The 18,086-nt window shown below is 45.6% G+C and overlaps 1 protein-coding gene across 3 annotated transcripts in view; it reads left to right on the top strand.

The window, feature by feature from the left end:
* Window positions 1-18,086, top strand: part of NUP214 (nucleoporin 214) — an 88,216-nt gene that overhangs the window by 30,362 nt on the left and 39,768 nt on the right. For all 3 annotated transcript variants that reach the window (XM_054584215.1, XM_054584214.1, XM_054584213.1), the window contains exons 20-24: window positions 798-883; window positions 976-1,059; window positions 8,253-8,519; window positions 9,628-9,789; window positions 13,196-13,295. In XM_054584215.1, the coding sequence (XP_054440190.1) occupies window positions 798-883; window positions 976-1,059; window positions 8,253-8,519; window positions 9,628-9,789; window positions 13,196-13,295 (699 nt within the window). The remainder of the gene's footprint in view (window positions 1-797; window positions 884-975; window positions 1,060-8,252; window positions 8,520-9,627; window positions 9,790-13,195; window positions 13,296-18,086) is intronic.

Below are 18,086 nucleotides of genomic sequence, written 5' to 3'. Positions count from 1 at the left end.
GTCTGTCACCTCTGTGACCCTGGTTAGGTGCCTCGCCCTCGGTGATCCTTTGTTCCTTTGCTTTTTTTTCCTTTAGATTTTTATTTTTTTAGAAAGCAGGGAAAGGAGGGAGAGAAACATCAGGGTGTGATAGAACCATCGATTGGTTGCCTCTCACATGCCCCCAGCTGGCGACCTGGCCAACAACCCAGAAGTGTGCCCTGACCAGGAATTGAACCAGGGACCCCTTCAGTCCTCAGTCCGGTGCTCAGTCCACTGAACCACACCTTTACCTTTGCTTAAACATTGAGGATAACAATACCTGCCTCATGCGATTGTTGAAGAGTTACAGTCTAGAAAGCTCCCAGTGGTGTGTGTGATGAAACAGGTGCTCCAGAGATGACAGCAGACTATAGAGTAATAGTATCGTTTTAATGAAAATTAACTGATAGAATTAGGCTGACTTACCTGCTTCAAAGCTTAGATTTGTCATTTTGCTTGAGTGTGGAAACGTTCAGACCGTAGCAGCTAGTTTGCCCTTGAAGTTCCCGAGGCGGTTTTGTGTTTTCGGGCGCAGCCCGAATGAGCCGATTCTCATCCCCGTTTCTGCTGAAGCGCTGTCAGTGCGTTTGCTGTGTGGGTGGTGGTAGTGATGAGGTTGCCGTCCCTTTGGGGTGGATTTCGTCGATGGGTCAGCTTGCCCATTTCTGCATGAGGGACGCTGTCATTTCCCGCATTAGTAATTATGACAGCACACCCACTGGCCCCTCAGGTTTTCCAGAAGTAGTTGGTTTGATGGTAACACTAGCCGATGTCAGTTTTGACAGTGACCTGGAAAGCCTACGCAATGCTTTATTGAAAACCACCATCGAATCCCACACCAAACCCTTGCCGAAGGTACCAGGTAAGTGCATCCTTCCCAGCCCTTTAACTCTTGGGTTTTTTTCATCTGCTGCCTGAATTTTAAGCATTTATGGGTTCATGCATTTCTTGCAGCTAAACTGTCCCCTGTGAAGCAGGCGCAACTGAGGAACTTCCTGGCCAAGAGGAAGACCCCACCGGTGAGATCCACAGCCCCAGGTAAAGGGAGCCGGTCCTGAATTTCTCGGCCTAAACCACCTCGCACACAGTGAGGGAGTGTTCTGTGCGTGTCTGTCTGTCTGTGTTTTCCTTTTGGTGCTTAGTGGGAGGCCTTGTCCCCAGAATCTGTTTGTTGTCCATCTGCGCGCTGGAGTAGAAAGCTGCTGGTACATCTCAACCAAGCAGCTCGAGCAGTCATTGTGCTTTGACGCCCGGTTTTCTGCGGGCCCCAGGCTGTGTGGCGGCGATTCCCGAGGGTTGGGGGTGCTGAGTTGGCTCCACGGAGAGTAGTCTCTACTTTAGAAGCTTTGCTTTTCTGATTCATGTGGGGTTTGAGTAAGATTGTTTTTGAAAAAAGGCTTCTCTTTTTAAGAAGGTAGAAGGTAGGAAAAACCCACTGGTTAGGGAATGATAGCCCATATAACTGATGGAAAAAACTTGCTTTTGCCATTAAATTATCTAGATAACTACCTCAATTTTCTTTCTTATAATATATGTTGTATACAACTTCCAGCATAACTGTGGCTTTGCTTTAGTGCCCATATCTGCTTTTTTGTTTTTAATTTTGTTTTGAGTTAAATTTTTTAAATTTTAATATTTTTTTCTTTTTTTTAAGATTTTATTTATTTATTTTTAAAGAGATGAAGGGAGGGAGAAAGAGAGGGAGAGAAACATCACTGTGTGGGTATATCTTGCGTACCCCCTGCTGGGGACCTGGCCTGCAACCCAGGCATATGCTCTGACTGAGAATCGAACCAGCGACCCTTTGGTTTGCAGGCCAGCGCTCAGTCCACTGAGCCACACCAGCCAGGGCTAAAATTGTTTTTTTTTTTTATACCAATAAATTCTTTTCGTAATTAAAGTACCACATGGAAATTTAATCTTACTGTACCATAACTTATTAATTTTTGTATAATCATATAAAGCTAAATTAAATTAGCTAATAGTCACAAACAAGTGATATTTTAAAATAATGTTTTCCGTTATCTGAAGAGTACCTTCTCTTGATAGATAATTGGAAAACGTGGAAAAGTACAAAGAAAAATAAAAATTGCTCTTAGCCATCAACCCAAATACGTCATCAGTTGTGTCACTTTGGTTCACTCTTAAACTTTTCTCTTTACATGTGTAAATTTGACTTCTTGAAAATGAGGTTGGGACTAATACATTTATAACCTTTTATTCTTATTTTCTTTTTTAATTAGAAACTTAGAAACCTTTACTCTGAAACAGAAAATGACAAGTGTTGGCTAGGCTGTGGACAGACTGGAGCCCTTGTGCGCCATTGGTAGGAATGCAAAAGGGCGTAGCACCGTGGACAGCAGTTGGTGGTTGCTGGAAAAATTAAACAGGACCCAGCAAAGAACTGAAAGTGGGGACTCAAACAGATGTTTTGTGTACTCGTGTTTGTGGCAGCGTTATTCACAGGCGCTAAATGTAAAAGCAAGCCAAACATCCATTGACAGGTTAGATAGAGAAGACAGATGGGGTATATACGTATTTTAAGCAGGAAGGGAATTCTGACACATGCTCCACTGTGGATGAGGCTTGAGGATATTATGCTGAGGAAAGAAGCCAGTCACAAAAAGTCAGACACTGTGCGATTCTGCCTGTAGGAGGAAACTAGAGTAGTCAAATTCATAGGCACGGGAAGTAGGACGGCCACGGCCAGGGGCTGAGGGAAGAGCAGACCGGAGAGTTAATGGGGACAGAGTTAGTCAGCCATGCAAGAAGGAGAGCGTTCCGGAGCCGGGTGGCGGTGGCGGCCGCCCAGCGCTGCGAGCGCACGGAACAGCAGCGACCACGCACTCAAAAGCAGTCAAGATGGTCAAGGTCGTGTTACATGCATTTTACCACAATAAAAAAATGGGGGTAATTTGGAAATAATTCAGACAATTGCATGAGCTTTTCCTCTGCCTTCTGTTTTTCAATATTCTTTGAACGTAAGCCTTGTAATGGCTGCACAGTATTTTCTTGTGTAGGAAGGCCATAATTTACTTATCTAATCCCTGTTGTTTAATGTTACTGTTATTGCCAGGAAATTACCCAGAAATCCCTGTTCACAAATCTGTAACCATATCTGAATATATCTTTATCATGGATTCCTTAGAAGTGAGATATTTGTAATTTAAACGCTCAGGCAGCAGATAAGATTGTTCACTCTGTTCTACACTGATGAGCAAGAGAAAGATGGCATCTGAACGCGTGGGACTCTTTATTGAGGGAGAGCAGACATGAAGCGGATAACTGCATATCATACTCAGCATGAGGGCAGAAAATGTAAAGAACATCTCAGCGTATAAACGGTTCTGATTTTTTAAAATTGTGAACTATGGCTCACACAGCAAAGTGCACAAAAGAAAAATATCCATCCGTGAAATCTCTGTCTAGGCCAAGAAACAGAACTTTCCCAGTGCCAGCTCCCTAGGTCCCCCTGTTGTGCACCCCCAGTCTTCCTGCTCACAAGAGGCACCGCTATGTAACACCTGTTATTCCTTTGCTTTTGTTTTTTCCTGTTGACATTTTGGATTTTTATTATTTTGAAAAATTTTAGACCCCCAGCCACTAGAATAATGTAGTGAGTCTCCATTTACCTTTCACCCGTATTTCCCGGTAACCTTTGCCACAGTTGCTTCATCTGTGTCCTCACTCCCACACATGTGCACATTGTTGTTGTTTGTTTTGATGGACCACTGGAAAGTAAGTTGCAAACAGGACCCCTTTACTCTGGAATATTTTGGCGTGTGTCCTTTAAGAACAAGGATATTCTCTTATACAGTCACTAAACACTGATCAGATTTAGGGAATTGAATGTTGATAGAATACTGTTATCTAGTATGGAATCCATACTCACAGTTTGCCAACCCTGTGTCTTACATCCTGCATAGCCACTCTTTTGTAAAAAATCTGTGATCCCGGCCAGGACTGTACATTGCATTACGTTGTCATTCTCTCTCGTCTCCTTTATCTTTGCTTTTCTTGACAATTTAATTTTTTTTTTTTTAAGATTTTATTTATTTTTAGAGAGGAAGGGAGGAGAAAGAGAGGGAGAGAAATATCAATGTGTGGTTGCCTCTCAAGCACCGCCTGCTGGGGACCTGGCCTGCACGTGCCCTGGTTGGGACTCAAACCAGTGACCCTTTGGTTTGCAGGCAGTTGCTCAATCCACTGAGCCACAGCAGCCAGGGCAGACAGCTTTACTCTTTAAGTGTGTTTCCCCAACACTGTAATTTGTTTTTGCCCGTTTCAGGGCTTCTGTGTATACTGCATGAGTCCATTCATCCTGCGGCTGGATGTCCCTCGTTTGAACGCCAGGTGTGTGAGAGTTGTCTGTGCCGTTGGTGCGGCCGTCACCGTTTCGTTGCTGTGGAGTATTCTGTTGTGTGAATCCATCCCGTTGGTTTACGTGTTCTCCTCTTGGTGGACATGCTGTTGCTAGTTTTTACCTGTAATAGAATAGAGTGTTGTTCTGGGCCTTCTTGTTCATGTTCCTTGGGGTACAGGTACCCCTTTTATTTGGTCACATGGCTCGGGGTAGAAATCCTGGCTCACGTTCTGACCATATGCCCAGCTTCAGTAGATACTGCCATACAGCTTTCCCAAGTGGGCATATCAGTTTATACTTTCCCTTTAAGGTCTGAATGTTCCAGCTGCGCCACACCTTTGCCAAGCTTGCTATTGTCAGTCTTTTCAAATTTAGACCAGGCTACCTGGAATTGATTTTCAAACAACTTTATTGAGGTATAATTTACATTTCATAAAACTCACCTTTGTATGAGTGTACAGTTTGATGATTTTTGGTGAATTCACGGAATTAAATAACCATCACTACAATCCAGTTTTAGAACTTTTCCATCACTTAAAAAGTTTGCTCCTGCTTGTTTGTAGTCCACTTTTTTATCCTCACTTGAGGACATACTTAATTGGTTTTAGAGAGAGGGGAAAGGAGGGAGAGAAATGTTGATTGATTGCCTTTCATACACACCCTAAGCAGGGACTGAACCTGCAACCTAGGCATATGCCCTGACGGGGAACTGAACCTGCAACCTTTCGGTTTGTGGGATGATGCTCCAACCCACTGAGCTACACAGTTTAGGACTGTAGTCAGTTTTTTTTCTGTCTTCAGCATCTGCTGATTTCTTTTCTTTCTCCTGTTTCATTTCTCTGTGAATTTGCCTTTTTAAGAAATTACATGTAAATTCGATAATATGGAATCTTTTGGTTTGGCTTCTTTCACTTAGGATGTTTTTGAGGTTCTCCCATGATGTATAATGTGTATCAGTAGTTCATTCCTTTTTATTGCCGAATAGTATCCCATTGTGTGGATGTACCACATTTTCTTTATGCTGCGTGGAATTGATTTTTACATATGATGTAAAGCAGGGCTCGCTTGTCATTTTTTTTGTATTTAGAGATCTGATTATCTAACACTGTTTATTGAAAATACACCCCGCCACTGCCACCCCAGCTGCCGGTGCTGTAAGTCAGTCACTCTTCTGTGTGTAGTTCTGCTGGTCTCATACGCTGGTGAGGAACCGCCACTACCGACCACACTGCCTTCGTTAGCTCATGCTAGTAAGATACCTCTCAGTGCTGTGTTTTCCTAAATTCTAAAGCCATGCTGTCCAGTATGGTAGTCTGTTTAAATTTAAATTAATAAAGATTAAATAGGCTGAAAGTCCAGCTAAGTAGCCCTATTTCCCACGTGCAGCAGGCTTGTGTGACCATCGGCCCCTGCAGTGGGAAGCATGGGTGTAGGGCATTTTGTCACCCCAGACGGTGCTCCAGTCTAGAGCGGGGCTGGCAAACTTTGTCTTAAAGGGCTGGATGCACACATTTTGGCCTTGCAGGCCCTTTCTGCTCTCGTACTGGACAGGCAGTGGCCGGCAGTCTGTAAACAAATGAGCATGTCTGTGATTCAATAAAACTTTATAAAAACAAGCAGCCACCCCATGGTTGTAGTTTAATGACCCATGATCTAGAATGTTTTGATTCTTCTCAGTGCTTTCTGTTTCCATATTAACATTAGAATTATTTTATTAACTTCTACCACCTACCTTCCTCAAAAAATAGTTGAGATTTTCAGTGGGATTGTATTGACTCTCTCGGCTAACTTGAGAGAATTGACACAAGTACAACGTTCATCTTTCAGTTCCTAAATACGGTATATGTTCGTTCAGGTCTTTATTTCTCTTCATGTTTTCTGTGTGGAGGACACACATATCTTTTGTAGATTTATTCCTAAGAGTTTAGTATTTCTGCTGTTAGGCTTTTAGAGAAATTATTGAGGGCAGTGTGGCTCTAGGAGAATGTGGGGTTTGTGTTAGTTTTCTTGGGTGCCGTAACAAGCGATCACAAACGTAGTGCCTTAAAACACCATTTATTTTTGCTCTCGCACTTGAATGGGTCGGAAATCCACCGGCAACGAGGCTCAGCTGGGCCCTCTGCTCGGGGCCCACAGGCTGAAGTCAAGGTCTTGGCCAGCTGAGCGGTCCTCTAAAGGCTCTGGTGAAGATTGCACTTCTAAGCCCAATGTAATTAATTGTCCGCAGAATTGAGTTCCTTGCAGCGGTGGGACTGAAGTCCCTGTTTCCCCTTTGTCTGCATGCCAACAGCATGTCTCCCCGTGGAGCTTCAGATCCCTGGCTTCCTTTCCCCCACATCTCTCCAGCCACATCCCTGTGACTTCCTCTTTTGCTTCACTTCTCTGCCTTTCAGGGCTCTGGAGATTTTATTTTGGGTCCAAATGGATAATCCAGGCTAAATTCTGTTTAAGGCCAACTGATTAGTAAACTTAATTGTGTTCGCAAAAGCCCCTTTACCATTTAACAGAATATAACCATGGGTGTGGTACCAGGGGGCAAAGGTCGTGGAGTCAGAATTCTGCCTAGCACAAGTTTCAGGCGAAGGGGGGCAAAGGGGGAAAAATTGGGACAATTGTAATAGCACAAGCAGTAGAATATACTTAAAATAAAAAAGAATGTGACCTTAAAGTCAGATACACCCAAGTTGGAATTCTGGCTCACCACTTACCAACTTCACAACCGTGGGCAAATTACTTAACTGTTCTAAACATTAGGTATAAAATCAGGTAATAGGAAGTTCTCGTTCATAGGCGAATTGTGAGGGTTAAGTGAGATGCTGCTGCACGGGCCACCGAGTAAGTTCTCATAAGCGCTGCAGCTTCGCTGCTGGTGCTGGAGGTAGGGGTGAACTTGGAAGGAGCCTGCTGCATGTTTACTTGCATCAGAGCGTGCTGGTCCCATACTGTGCAGTAGAACTTCTGCGACAGAGGATTTTGTATCTTTGCTGTCCAATATAGTGGCCACATGTGGTTGTCAAGCGCTTGAAATGTGTCTGGTACAACTGAGGGTTTGAAATTTAACTTACTTCTAATCATCTTTCACTTAAATAACCCCAGGCAGCTAGCTGATGGCTATCGAAGTGAACAGCACAGCTCTGGCACGCAGCCTCAGCAGTTTTCAGTAGCGTTTGCTTATGTCACACCTAATTGTGACCAATAAAATCTTGTAGAACGTTGTGACTATGGAGCGAACAAGCCAGCAGATGTTAGCGTTGCTATTTTAAATAACTTGAGGAGAAACGTTGTTGTTTGGTTTTTCCCCAGTAAACAGGCAATAGCATGCATTCCAAAATTCATGGTAAAAAACACAATGTCCTGACACCTTACTTGATAGTTCATAGAGGGGGAAAATGGGAAGTCAGGGTTAGTTTTGGTGGGGGTTTTTTCCAACCTGTTTGATTCAAAAGAATCATTAGATTTGTCTGGAAATGTATGAGACCTTCTGTTTTTCGCAGCTGGCATTAGGCCTGTCTTTAAAAACATTGTTGGAGAAGCAGCGGCAGCAGTGGGACCGGTCACTGTGCCGGGGGAGCCTGTGTGTCACTTCCCTGATGGGTCATTATTCCGCCTGTGAGAACTTCTGTAGAGGGCACGGGGTCTCCTGCTTTCTCACGGCATTTGTTCCTCTCGCGCGTCACACTTTTTTTGGACAAAGTGTTCCTGTCCTACACAGCTCAGTATTTCAAAGCCCCATTCGAGCAGAGACCCCAAACCATCTTTGTTCACATTCAACAGTAGCAGCTTTCAACCGTTTCTCTGCTGACAGTGAAAATTACGTAGCGTTTGGACTGCTTCATTACTGACTTGAGTTTTGTTTTGGGCTTTGTAGCCAGCCTGTCTCGGTCAGCCTTCCTGTCTCAGAGATACTACGAAGACTTGGATGAAGCCAGCTCAACGTCGTCCGTCTCCCAGTCTTTGGAGAGCGAAGACACACGGGCACCCAGTAAAGATGACGACGCAGGGGCCCAGGTCCCTCGGCACGCCCCCGTGGTCCGCACACCCTCCATCCAGCCCAGCCTCTTGTCCCAGGCGGCAGCTCCCTTTGCTAAATCCCACCTGGGTTATGGCTCACCAGGTGTGAACCTGGGAACTTCAGGTAAGGAAACAGTGAGTCCGGAAACTCTTTTCTTCCCCATTAGGTTTTGAACCCAGGAAAGAATTGTGACTGGGTTTTATACTATCGCACCACTAAGCTGCTGGTTCCAGCCCATTCCTGCTAACAATCCAGAAACCTGAAGACTCATTCAAGAGGTGCGTTCCCCTTGGAAGCAGCTGGTAGGACATTGTGAAGGAGACCGAAGGTTCCCTGTCACAGCTTTACTGTTGAGTCCAGCTTGTGTTTTTATAGACAGTTCTTTTCAGGAGTAACAGGAGGAGCCGTTCGTCTCAGGGTAACACGGCGACCATGCTGGCGCCTGGCGCATCGTAGCTCGTTTCAGCTCGCTGCTGTGCCGTGCGCTGGCTCAGGACTCACCAGCATGTGCTCGCCGCCAGTAGTGGCTCACCCAAGTGACCTGTGTTGTGCCGTCACCCCTTCGGTTCAGGGTGTCAGGGCTTTGCACCGAAGTGGGTTCTGACAGAGGACAAAAAATGAGCGTGAGGCAGTGGATGGAGAGATTTTTATGGGAGGAGAGCAGGGCATTGATTGAATTGATCTGTGTTGGCATAAAGGTTATATGTTGATCAGTATCAGCGGGAATGATTATGTAAAGCAGTCATTTTCAACCAGTATGATGCAAGAATTTCTAAAGCATGCAATATCTGACTAATTAGTCAGGAGCACTGACCTCTTTTCCCTTAGATTGTCAAATAAAACAATGACAGTAGCCGTCATTGTGACAATAATGACATAATGACAATAGCCGTCTAGTGTGAATGAATCAAAATTATACCTATTTTTTGGTCAGAAAGTAGGTTTTTTGGTGTGCTGCATAATTTTAGTAATCAGTTCATGTGCGCATGAGATGAAAAGGTTGAAAACCGCCGATGCAGGGTCCTTGAGTTACCCTGCTAAAGGCGGTGGGCAGGCAGTAGCATGTGGCATCTTTGAAGGACATGGGTGCCAGCCTGTTACTGGTACTTTTCTATGTTCATGCTTAAGGAGGATTCTCCCTGAAACCTAACATGGAGAACTGATCGTTTTAACTTCAGTGTTTTCCTCTTCTCTGACCCGCTCTCTCATTTAATTTTTCTGTTTCCCTCAGTGTCTACGTCCACTGGCAAAATTATTCCTCAAGGAGCTGATAGCACAATGCTCGCGACCAAAACCGTGAAGCACGGTGCACCGGGTCCCTCCCACACCATCCCAGCGCCCCAGGCGGCTGCCGCAGCAGCACTGAGACGACAGATGGCCAGCCAGGCGCCAGGTGAGAGCTGGAGCCCCCGCCTGTGCGGAGGCTGGGTACGGGCTCTCTGTGTCACAGGCCAGGCCAGCAGGTGCCCACGAACTCCTAGCTCTGCTGCCATTCAGAAGAGAAGACTGATGTGACAGCCCTCTGTCCTTTCTGGGGAAAAAGTTTCAAGAAAGCAGAGATTAGGTCTGAGACGATTTCCTTTAAGGGGAGGTGTCAGGTCTGCCACATTCAGATAAGGGGAAGTCTGGTTTTATGATGGCACTACATTTGAATAATGTCTGCTTTAAGCCCAAGTTAATCTGTGCAGTTTGATCACTTAATAACATTCGGATCACCTCATGGCAGCATAAGGGTCTCTGCTACGCTGTGAGGTGGGTTTTAGAGCGCCCGCTTTACTTTTGGGCGACATGTGGTTCAGAGACACGAGGGCACCCCAACCGCCAGGCAGCGGAACCCAGACTCCAAGCCAGGCCATCCCCTTGCAGCACAGCATTTTCTTAGGAGGCCGGATGTGGCCTTCACAGACAGAGCGCTGATGAGCACTTGTGTTTTGTCGCTGGTGCATGGCTACCCAGACTGTCTACTGCAGGACTCCGAGGTCGTTGGCCTCAAGGACTTCGGTTATCGCCCGTTAGCCATGGCTACAAGCCTGGGGTTGTTCCCAACTCCCCCCTCCAGCAGTCGGCAGTATTGGAGGTTGAGGTCAGAAATATTGCCAAAAAAAAAAATTCTTTTTTAAAAATTTATTTTTATTACTACTATTTTTTTGCATATCATGGTCACTTATTAAAGCATCATTAAAAAAGTATCACTACTGCAGTTGGCAACAATTTACATTTTATCTCATGGTAGTAGTTTGTTTTTTTTTTTCTTTAACATTTTATTTATTTATTTTTAGACAGAGGGGAAGAGAGGCAGAAAGAGGAGAGAGACATCAGTGTGTGATTGCCTCTTGCATGCCCCCTACTGGGGACCTGACCCACAACCTGGGCTTGTGCCCTGACTGGGAATCAAACTAGCAACCCTTTGGGTCTCAGGCCAGCATTCAGTCCAATGAATTCTACCAACCAGGGCTTATATGGTAGCAGTTTTTTAAAAAAAAAGTAAAAGGACATCACAACAAAGAAAAAGAGTACATTTACAAAGTCATGTAAACTTCAAGGCTAGTTTAGAGCTGAGGTAATGCAATTTTAACTTTGTGACTTACAAGTAACAAAGTCTTTTTAATTTTTTTTTTTTTTTAAGATTTTATCTGTTTATTTTTTAGAGGAGGGTAAGGTAGGGAGAAAAAGAGGGAGAGAAACATCAATGTGTGGTTGCCTCGCACACCCCCTACTGGGGACCTGGTGCGCAACTGAGGCATGTGCCCTGACTGGGAATTGAACTGGCAACCCTTTGGTTTGCAAGGAGACACTCGATCCACTGAGCCACACCAGCCAGGGCCTTTAATTTAAAAAAGTTAACCCAGTTCCCTATTCTCTCTCTCTTTTAATTTGTTCATCTCTTATTTTGTTTATACCAGTACGATGGAACTGTAGTTCTGTCTGGCAGGAACCCTGCCAGTAGATTAATTTCCAAAGGGGCCCTTCACAGCACCAGCTGCCTTACCGTTGCTGCGCCTCAGGACAGAGAGGGTCACAGTAACGTGGAGATGTCAGAACACATGGCAGGGGGTGCGTGCAAGTGTGGGAGCCCCCGTGGTCAAAAAGGGAGACGAGTGGGCAAGTGCAGTGCGTGCGGCTCATCTCATCCTGATCGTCACAGCAAAGGAATTGAATAGATGACATCGTACGTCCTTTGAGCAGCTCTTCTTTCCATTAGAGCCACTCAGTTACAAACTGCGCTTTATTATAATACTGGTACCAGAAGAAGAAGGGAGGGGGAGGAGCATTGTGTAAATTTCCTTAAGTAGATACCACAGTCACCTTGTAAATCTCATCTGTCCTAAGGATAAGTAACACACTGCACAGTACCTTTTGACACACGTGTATAACAGAACTTGCACTTTTTTTCATCTTTGCTACAAAAAAAAAATCTTAAAATGCACAGGACACCCCCACAAAGGATTATCCATCCCCCAAATCCCAATAGCGCCAAGGTTGAGAAACTGCCATAAGTGAGATATTTTTGTTTCAGCTGAATAAAATTATTTTTCAGTTTTGTCACTGCTTAGAACACATGTCAATTTAGACAGTTTTTTTTAAGACTAAGAAGACACAGTGGTTTGATTTAGACCTCCCCCCCAAAAAAATTACCACTATACAGAGATAAAAGATTTCTAAGAAAAGTTCAAATATTAAAACCTTTATCAAGGCACCTAAAGCAGATATGAAAGAACATAAACAAGATAACATCAAAGTCCCTTTGAGCCTTCTAAAAGAATAGAATACTTTGATGTTTCCTTTAAGTATTATTTGGACCAAACAGAATCTTGGCATTGTACTGAACAGGCTCAAAATCACACTGATAGAGTTTATTATTTATAAACGGAAAATCTGCCAGAATTTAGGATTATTCCACTCTCCGCAGGAGGTGGTGTGATCTCTTGTCATTTTGGAAGCAAAAATTTCTAAGGTGTAGGTACCTTTGAATGTGTGAGATGAAGCATGTGCAGTCGTGGGCAAGAAGGCCAGCGCGCTGCTGTGAAGGAGGGAGAGCGAGCTGCCACCAAGCCCCTTCTCTCCAGGCCGCAGTTCTCCGTTCTGCCAAACGCACAGTTAGAAGGGGTCGAAGAGTTTCGCCCAGGCCTTCTTAATAGTTAATAATGAAATGTCAACTTTTGGAATACTGTTTTAAATTTTAAGACATAAAAAGGAGATGTGGAAGCTAACACGCCTGAGACGGGTAAGCAGGTGTCAGAAGAACTCTGGTTGCCCGCCCTTAATGCAGCCTCTCGACCTTCCCCCATTCTTGTCCAGTCCCCACTTCCAAAAACATTTTATTCATTGCGTCTGTCTCAGCTGTGAGCTCCTGTAGTGGAGAAACTATATGTAAACTATATGTTAGACATTTTTCCTATTCCCAGCACCTAGCAGTCTGGCAATGCAAAGCCCGTGTGAAAGAACGGTTGAATGAATGAGTGGACGGGCGGGGAAATCCATAGTCAGAACGCTGCTCATCTTCTAGCTCTTTCTGCCCTTTTCCACGATGAGCCAGTAGTGTGGCCAGTAATCTCAGCTCTGCTCTGTGGGCTCTGGCCAGGGAATTCCTTTTCCCTAAACAAGGACATTTGATTAAGGTGCACGGAGCCTTGTGGCATCGTCTTTATGAATGGGGGCCGGTGTTTATGGAACGCAGCGCCCAGGCCTGCCCAGAGTGGGCTTCCTTCCTCCAGTCAGACTGCACTGTGCTTGAGTTTGTGTCCTGGTTTTGATTCCTTAGTGCAATGAATATGCTTGTCTGTTCTTTATTTTAATAGCTGTAAGTACGTTGACTGAATCAACTTTGAAGACTGTCCCTCAAGTGGTAAATGTGCAGGAACTGAAGAATAACCCTTCACCCACCTCTGCAGCCTTGGGGTATGTTCTGTCTTTGCCGTATGTCTGCTGTGTCTGCGGTGAATTATTCTTTAATGGCAAGGGACTGCCTGCAGGGGGCAGCGTTGCTGCTGGCACTGGGTGGCTATTCTTCCTGCCAAGGCTGGGAGGGGTGGACAGCTAATCTTGGGTACACGATTGGGCTTTCAGGAGATTGTCCTCTTCAGTTTGCCACTGACAGTTGCCTCATAAGCCTTCGAAGGCCGTGTTGGTGACATGCCCAGTGTGCTGTTGCCATGTTCAAGACCACATGGGGTGCACAGTAGGGTCGTTAAGTCAGGTATAGGGCTGGGTTTTTTTTTTTTAAACACTCTTGGGGTTCCGGAGTTGATGCTTCAGTTCCAGTGCAGACTCTTGATTCTGAAAACTCGGCAGTGATCTTGAGATTGACAGTCTCCCCCTCATTTCCTCTCTCCAGGCATTGCTGTCTTTCCAAGTTTCTTTCGCCTTTTGTATGAAAAAACCAAACACAACAGCCTTTGAGAAGGCAGCAGCTCTGTTTGGAGACTCCAGCCCCTCCCCTAAGTGGGGTTTGAGGGCTGGACCACTGATGCCGGAGCCGCTTCTCTTTAGAACTTGAGGCACTGGCTCCCCCCGCCCCACCCCAACCCAGGGCAGCACCGTTCTGCCGCTCTGTGTGTTATAGCTGTGCTCTCTCAAGTCCAGCCTCCCCTGTGGCACAGGGGAGCATTGAGGGACATTTCCTCAGGTTGAGTGTAGGGATTGCAATGACCAGTGTGTCCTTCGGGCATCAGCATCTGGCACCCATGATTAGTCCGGCGGCAGCAAGAGCAGCCCAGGCCTGCACTGTGTGCACTCGGCCTGCGCTCTCCCCGCCCCAGGCCTGCTCCTGGTCTGGTTCGCCTCACCGAGCGGCCCTGCTTCCCCAGCCCACTGGCCTTGTTTACCCACAGCGGTCCGTTCACCAATGCTGCCTGTTCCAGGAACTTTCGTAGCTAGCTCAGGGCCATGCTGCCAGCCCCAAACAGGCCAACCCATGTGTGTGTCTGGCAGTGGCCTTGAAGCTTCAGTGTGCTGTTTAGGCCAAGGTGGCGCTTGTGGCAGTTGCGAACTTCTCAAGGGAAAAACCTGCACGTTAGAGTTTGGGAATTGTAGCCAGATTCCTAGTGCAGGGGAGGCAAGGACATGCCGTAGAGGGATAGAGTGTTACATGAGAGGAAGGTCCAGCGTAACGGTGAAAGAAAGAGGGCCCAGTGTTTCTGAGACATTTTAGCCACCAACCATGGATGAAAAGTATCTTGTAATTTCACTTTACCTTTTCTCAGGCCTTGTTTCCCTCAAGTGATTCATCTCAGCTGATCTTTGATCTGGGCTTTGTTAGAGGAGCAATTCTGCATTTCCTTTTTTTTCTGGCTTCAGAAAAATAGACACAAAAGTTTAAAAGGAACCGTGAGAAAACATTCCCTTTCCCCGCAGAATTGGACAGCTATATGTACAGCTATTTAATTTGTATGCCCAGCTTGATGCATGGAGTATAGTTCCTTTTTAATGACTGTTTATCAAATAATGATAAAGGTAAACACTAAGCATAATCAATAAGTAGAAATAAGGGCATTGGAAGTATTTTATTTTGCATTTCACTTTTTGCGAGTAGGATCTTACAGAAGCTTTACTATGAGATGAGCTCGCATATTTCCGCCATCGGTCTCTGTCGCTTTCATTGGCTTCGTCCGTTACACTCGTTGACTGACCATCCCGCCACGAGAGGGTTTGTGTGCAGCAAACCCCTGGCTGTCACACTCGTGTGCAGGGCTCAGGCACTTGGTTGGGCCAAGTCTTCTGGGGTCTCTGCTGTGAGCGTGCTGCCGCCCCGCGGGCCAAGGACACAGCAGTGAGTAAGTCACCCAGTCCCTGCTTTCCTGGCACTTACGTTTTAGCAAGAAGGCAGCCCTGAACTACCAGCTACGCAGGCACCTAAGTGGACTGCAGTGCGTTCCGTGAAGGAGAGGCGCCAGGCGCTAAGAAAGGACGCCGTGTGCCAGCAGGGGGCGGGGGGGTGGTGTCTGGGGCTGACGGGGAGGCTGGGGAGGGAACAACGGTTCAGCTCAAAGTTCCACAGTGGCCACCAGACACCAGGCAGGGAGTGCGGAGAGGAGGGTTCTGACAGCGGCGTGGAGCACCCGCCGCCCAGGCCAGGGAGGGCGGGGCGTGTGGGAGGCGGAGTGGACCCGCAGCTGCGTGGCTGGAGGCCTGGCGGGCTTTGGGGCTGGGGAGCCGGGGTTTTCAGTGTGATTGTCTTTTTTCACTAAAACACACCAGACACCTCATTTCCTTTCAGGAATTTTGTTGTTCATTTACTCATTTCTTCCCCAGCAAATATTCATGAGCCTTTTCTCTATGCCACACACTGTTCTAGGTGCTGAGGATGAAGCAGTTAACAAAACTCCAAAACACCAACCTGCCCTAGTCACAGAGTGACAAATGATAAGTGAAATAAATCGGCACAATATGTAGCATCTCCTTACTGTTTCAGGTGCTGATAGGTGTGGTGGGGGGCGTTGAGGGAGGGTAGGGGTTTGGGGGCTGCTGTCTGGCGTGGGCTGCAGTTTAAGTGGGGTGGTCGGGGAAGGTGCTTCTCACACATGGGCAGACGGCTAGAATGTCTCAGAAATACCAGGCCGCATTTCTTTCACCGTCAAGCAGGGTTCTTCTGTCTAACGTAACATCCTGCCTTTTGACACTCAACATTCGGATGAAGACAAAAGACTGAGAGCGGGCCTCGTGAATCCCCTGAGGAAAAGGGCCCGAGCGCGGGGGGGCGGGGGGGGGGGGGGGCCCTGTGGTGGGAGCGTGTCGGGCGGGTTCAAGAAAGGGCCCGGTGGCCCCTGGCGGCTGGAGAGGTTGGAGAGCCCTGGGCACGAGGTCCGGGTGGGGGCCACGTCCCGCCCCCCTGGGTGAGCCTGGGTCGGGGCCCGGCTGACCATTGGATGTTTTTTGAGCAGTTGAGAGATCTGATTTGGGTTTTTGTTCTTTTTGTTTTTTTAACTTTAGCCACGTTTTAAGATGGAGGCATAATTTACAAACAGTAAAATTCATCTTTTTTAGCGTAAACTTCTTAGGAGCCTTGACAACTGCGAATACGGGTTGTACGCACCCTGGGGCTTCAGCAAGAGGCCTCCAGCCCTCGGGTGGAGGGCGGATCAGAGGGTGGCATAGGGGTGCGGAAACAGGGAGAGCGGGCGGGGGGCTCTCCTTCTTTATTGTGGTAAAGTAGACATATAACACAATTTACCATTTTAACCATTTTAAGTGTACGATTCAGGGACATTAAGTCCATGTACAATATAGTGTAACCCTCACCACTATTTATTTCCAGAACTTTGTCATCATTGTAACTAGAAGCTGTGTACCCATTAATGATAGCTGTTTGCTCCCCCTTCCCTCCAGCCTCTGGTAACTTCTGTTCTACCTTCTGTCTCTAGTAACTTGCCTTTTGTAAGCACCTCATATAAGTGGAATCACACAGTATTTGTCCTTTTGCATCTAGCTTATTTCACTTGAGTTTTCAAGAGTCATGCATATTGCACCATGTATCAAAATTTCATTACTTTTATGACCAAATAATACTCCGTTGTATGCATCTCCCCCATTCATCTGTTGATGGAAGCTTGGGTGTTTCCCCTCTTAGCTATTGTGAGTAATGCTACAGTGAACATTGGTATACAAGTATCTGTTTGAGTTCCTGCTTCCAATTATTCCGTGTAATGTTTTAGGAGTGGAATTGCTAGGCTGGGTGGCACTTCTCTTTAGCTTTGTGAACTAGACATAGCTGACAGTGTTTTACAAAGGGGCTGCTCCTTTCTGCATTCCCAGCAACAGTGGCTGAGGGTCCCAATTTCTCCACATCCTCACCAGCATTTGTTACTGTCCGTTGCTTGATTACAGACAGCCTCGTGACTGTGAAGTGCCCTAATTGGGGTTTTGATATGCATTTCCCTAATGGTTAGTGACTTGGGTATCTATTTGTATGCTTATGGGTCATTCATTATCTTTTTTGGAGACATGTCCATTTAGGTCCTTTGCCCATGTTTTGATGAGGTTATTTGTCTCAATTGTTGACGTATAAGATTTTTCATGTAGTCTAGATTCAAGTCCTTTATCAGATGTATGATTTGCAAATGTGTCTATCAGATGTATGGTTTGCAAATATATTCTCCCATTCTTGGGTAGGTATTTTTACTTTCTTGAAAGTGTCCTCTGAAATGGAAAAGTTTTTAATTTTGATGAAATTTAGTTTATTTTTTTCTTTTGTTGCTTATGCTCTAGGTATAATATTTAAGAATCTGTTGTCTGAACCAAGGTCATAAAGATTTACACTTAGGTCTTCTTCTTCTAAATGTTATAGTTTTAGCTCTTACATTTAGGTCTTTGATCCATTTTGAGTTAGTCTTTGTAAATAGTGTGATGTTGTGGTTAACTTCATACTTTTGCTTTTGGAGATCCAGTTGTCCCAGCACCATTTGTTGAAAAGACTGTTTTCTACCCATGTACCCAAGAATTGTCTTGATACATGGATTGGTTTTTGACTATCAAACCAATCTTTGGTACTGATGCATTGCCCTTTTTATCTACGGTTGGATTCAATTTACTAAAATTTTGTTAAGAATTTTTTTGTCTGTTTTAATAAGGGATGTTGGTCTGTAGATTTTCTTGTAATGTCTTTGTACAGTTTTGGAATCAGAATAATGCCAGCCTGATAGAGTGAATTGGACAGTGTACCTCCCCTTCAGTTCCCTGAAAGAGTTTGTGTAG

This window comes from Pteronotus mesoamericanus, unplaced genomic scaffold (genome assembly GCF_021234165.1).
Source record: "Pteronotus mesoamericanus isolate MK-2021 breed Mesoamerican mustached bat unplaced genomic scaffold, CSHL_Meso_final contig_78, whole genome shotgun sequence".
Lineage (NCBI taxonomy): Eukaryota > Metazoa > Chordata > Mammalia > Chiroptera > Mormoopidae > Pteronotus > Pteronotus mesoamericanus.
This window is presented reverse-complemented; position numbering and strand designations above follow the sequence as displayed.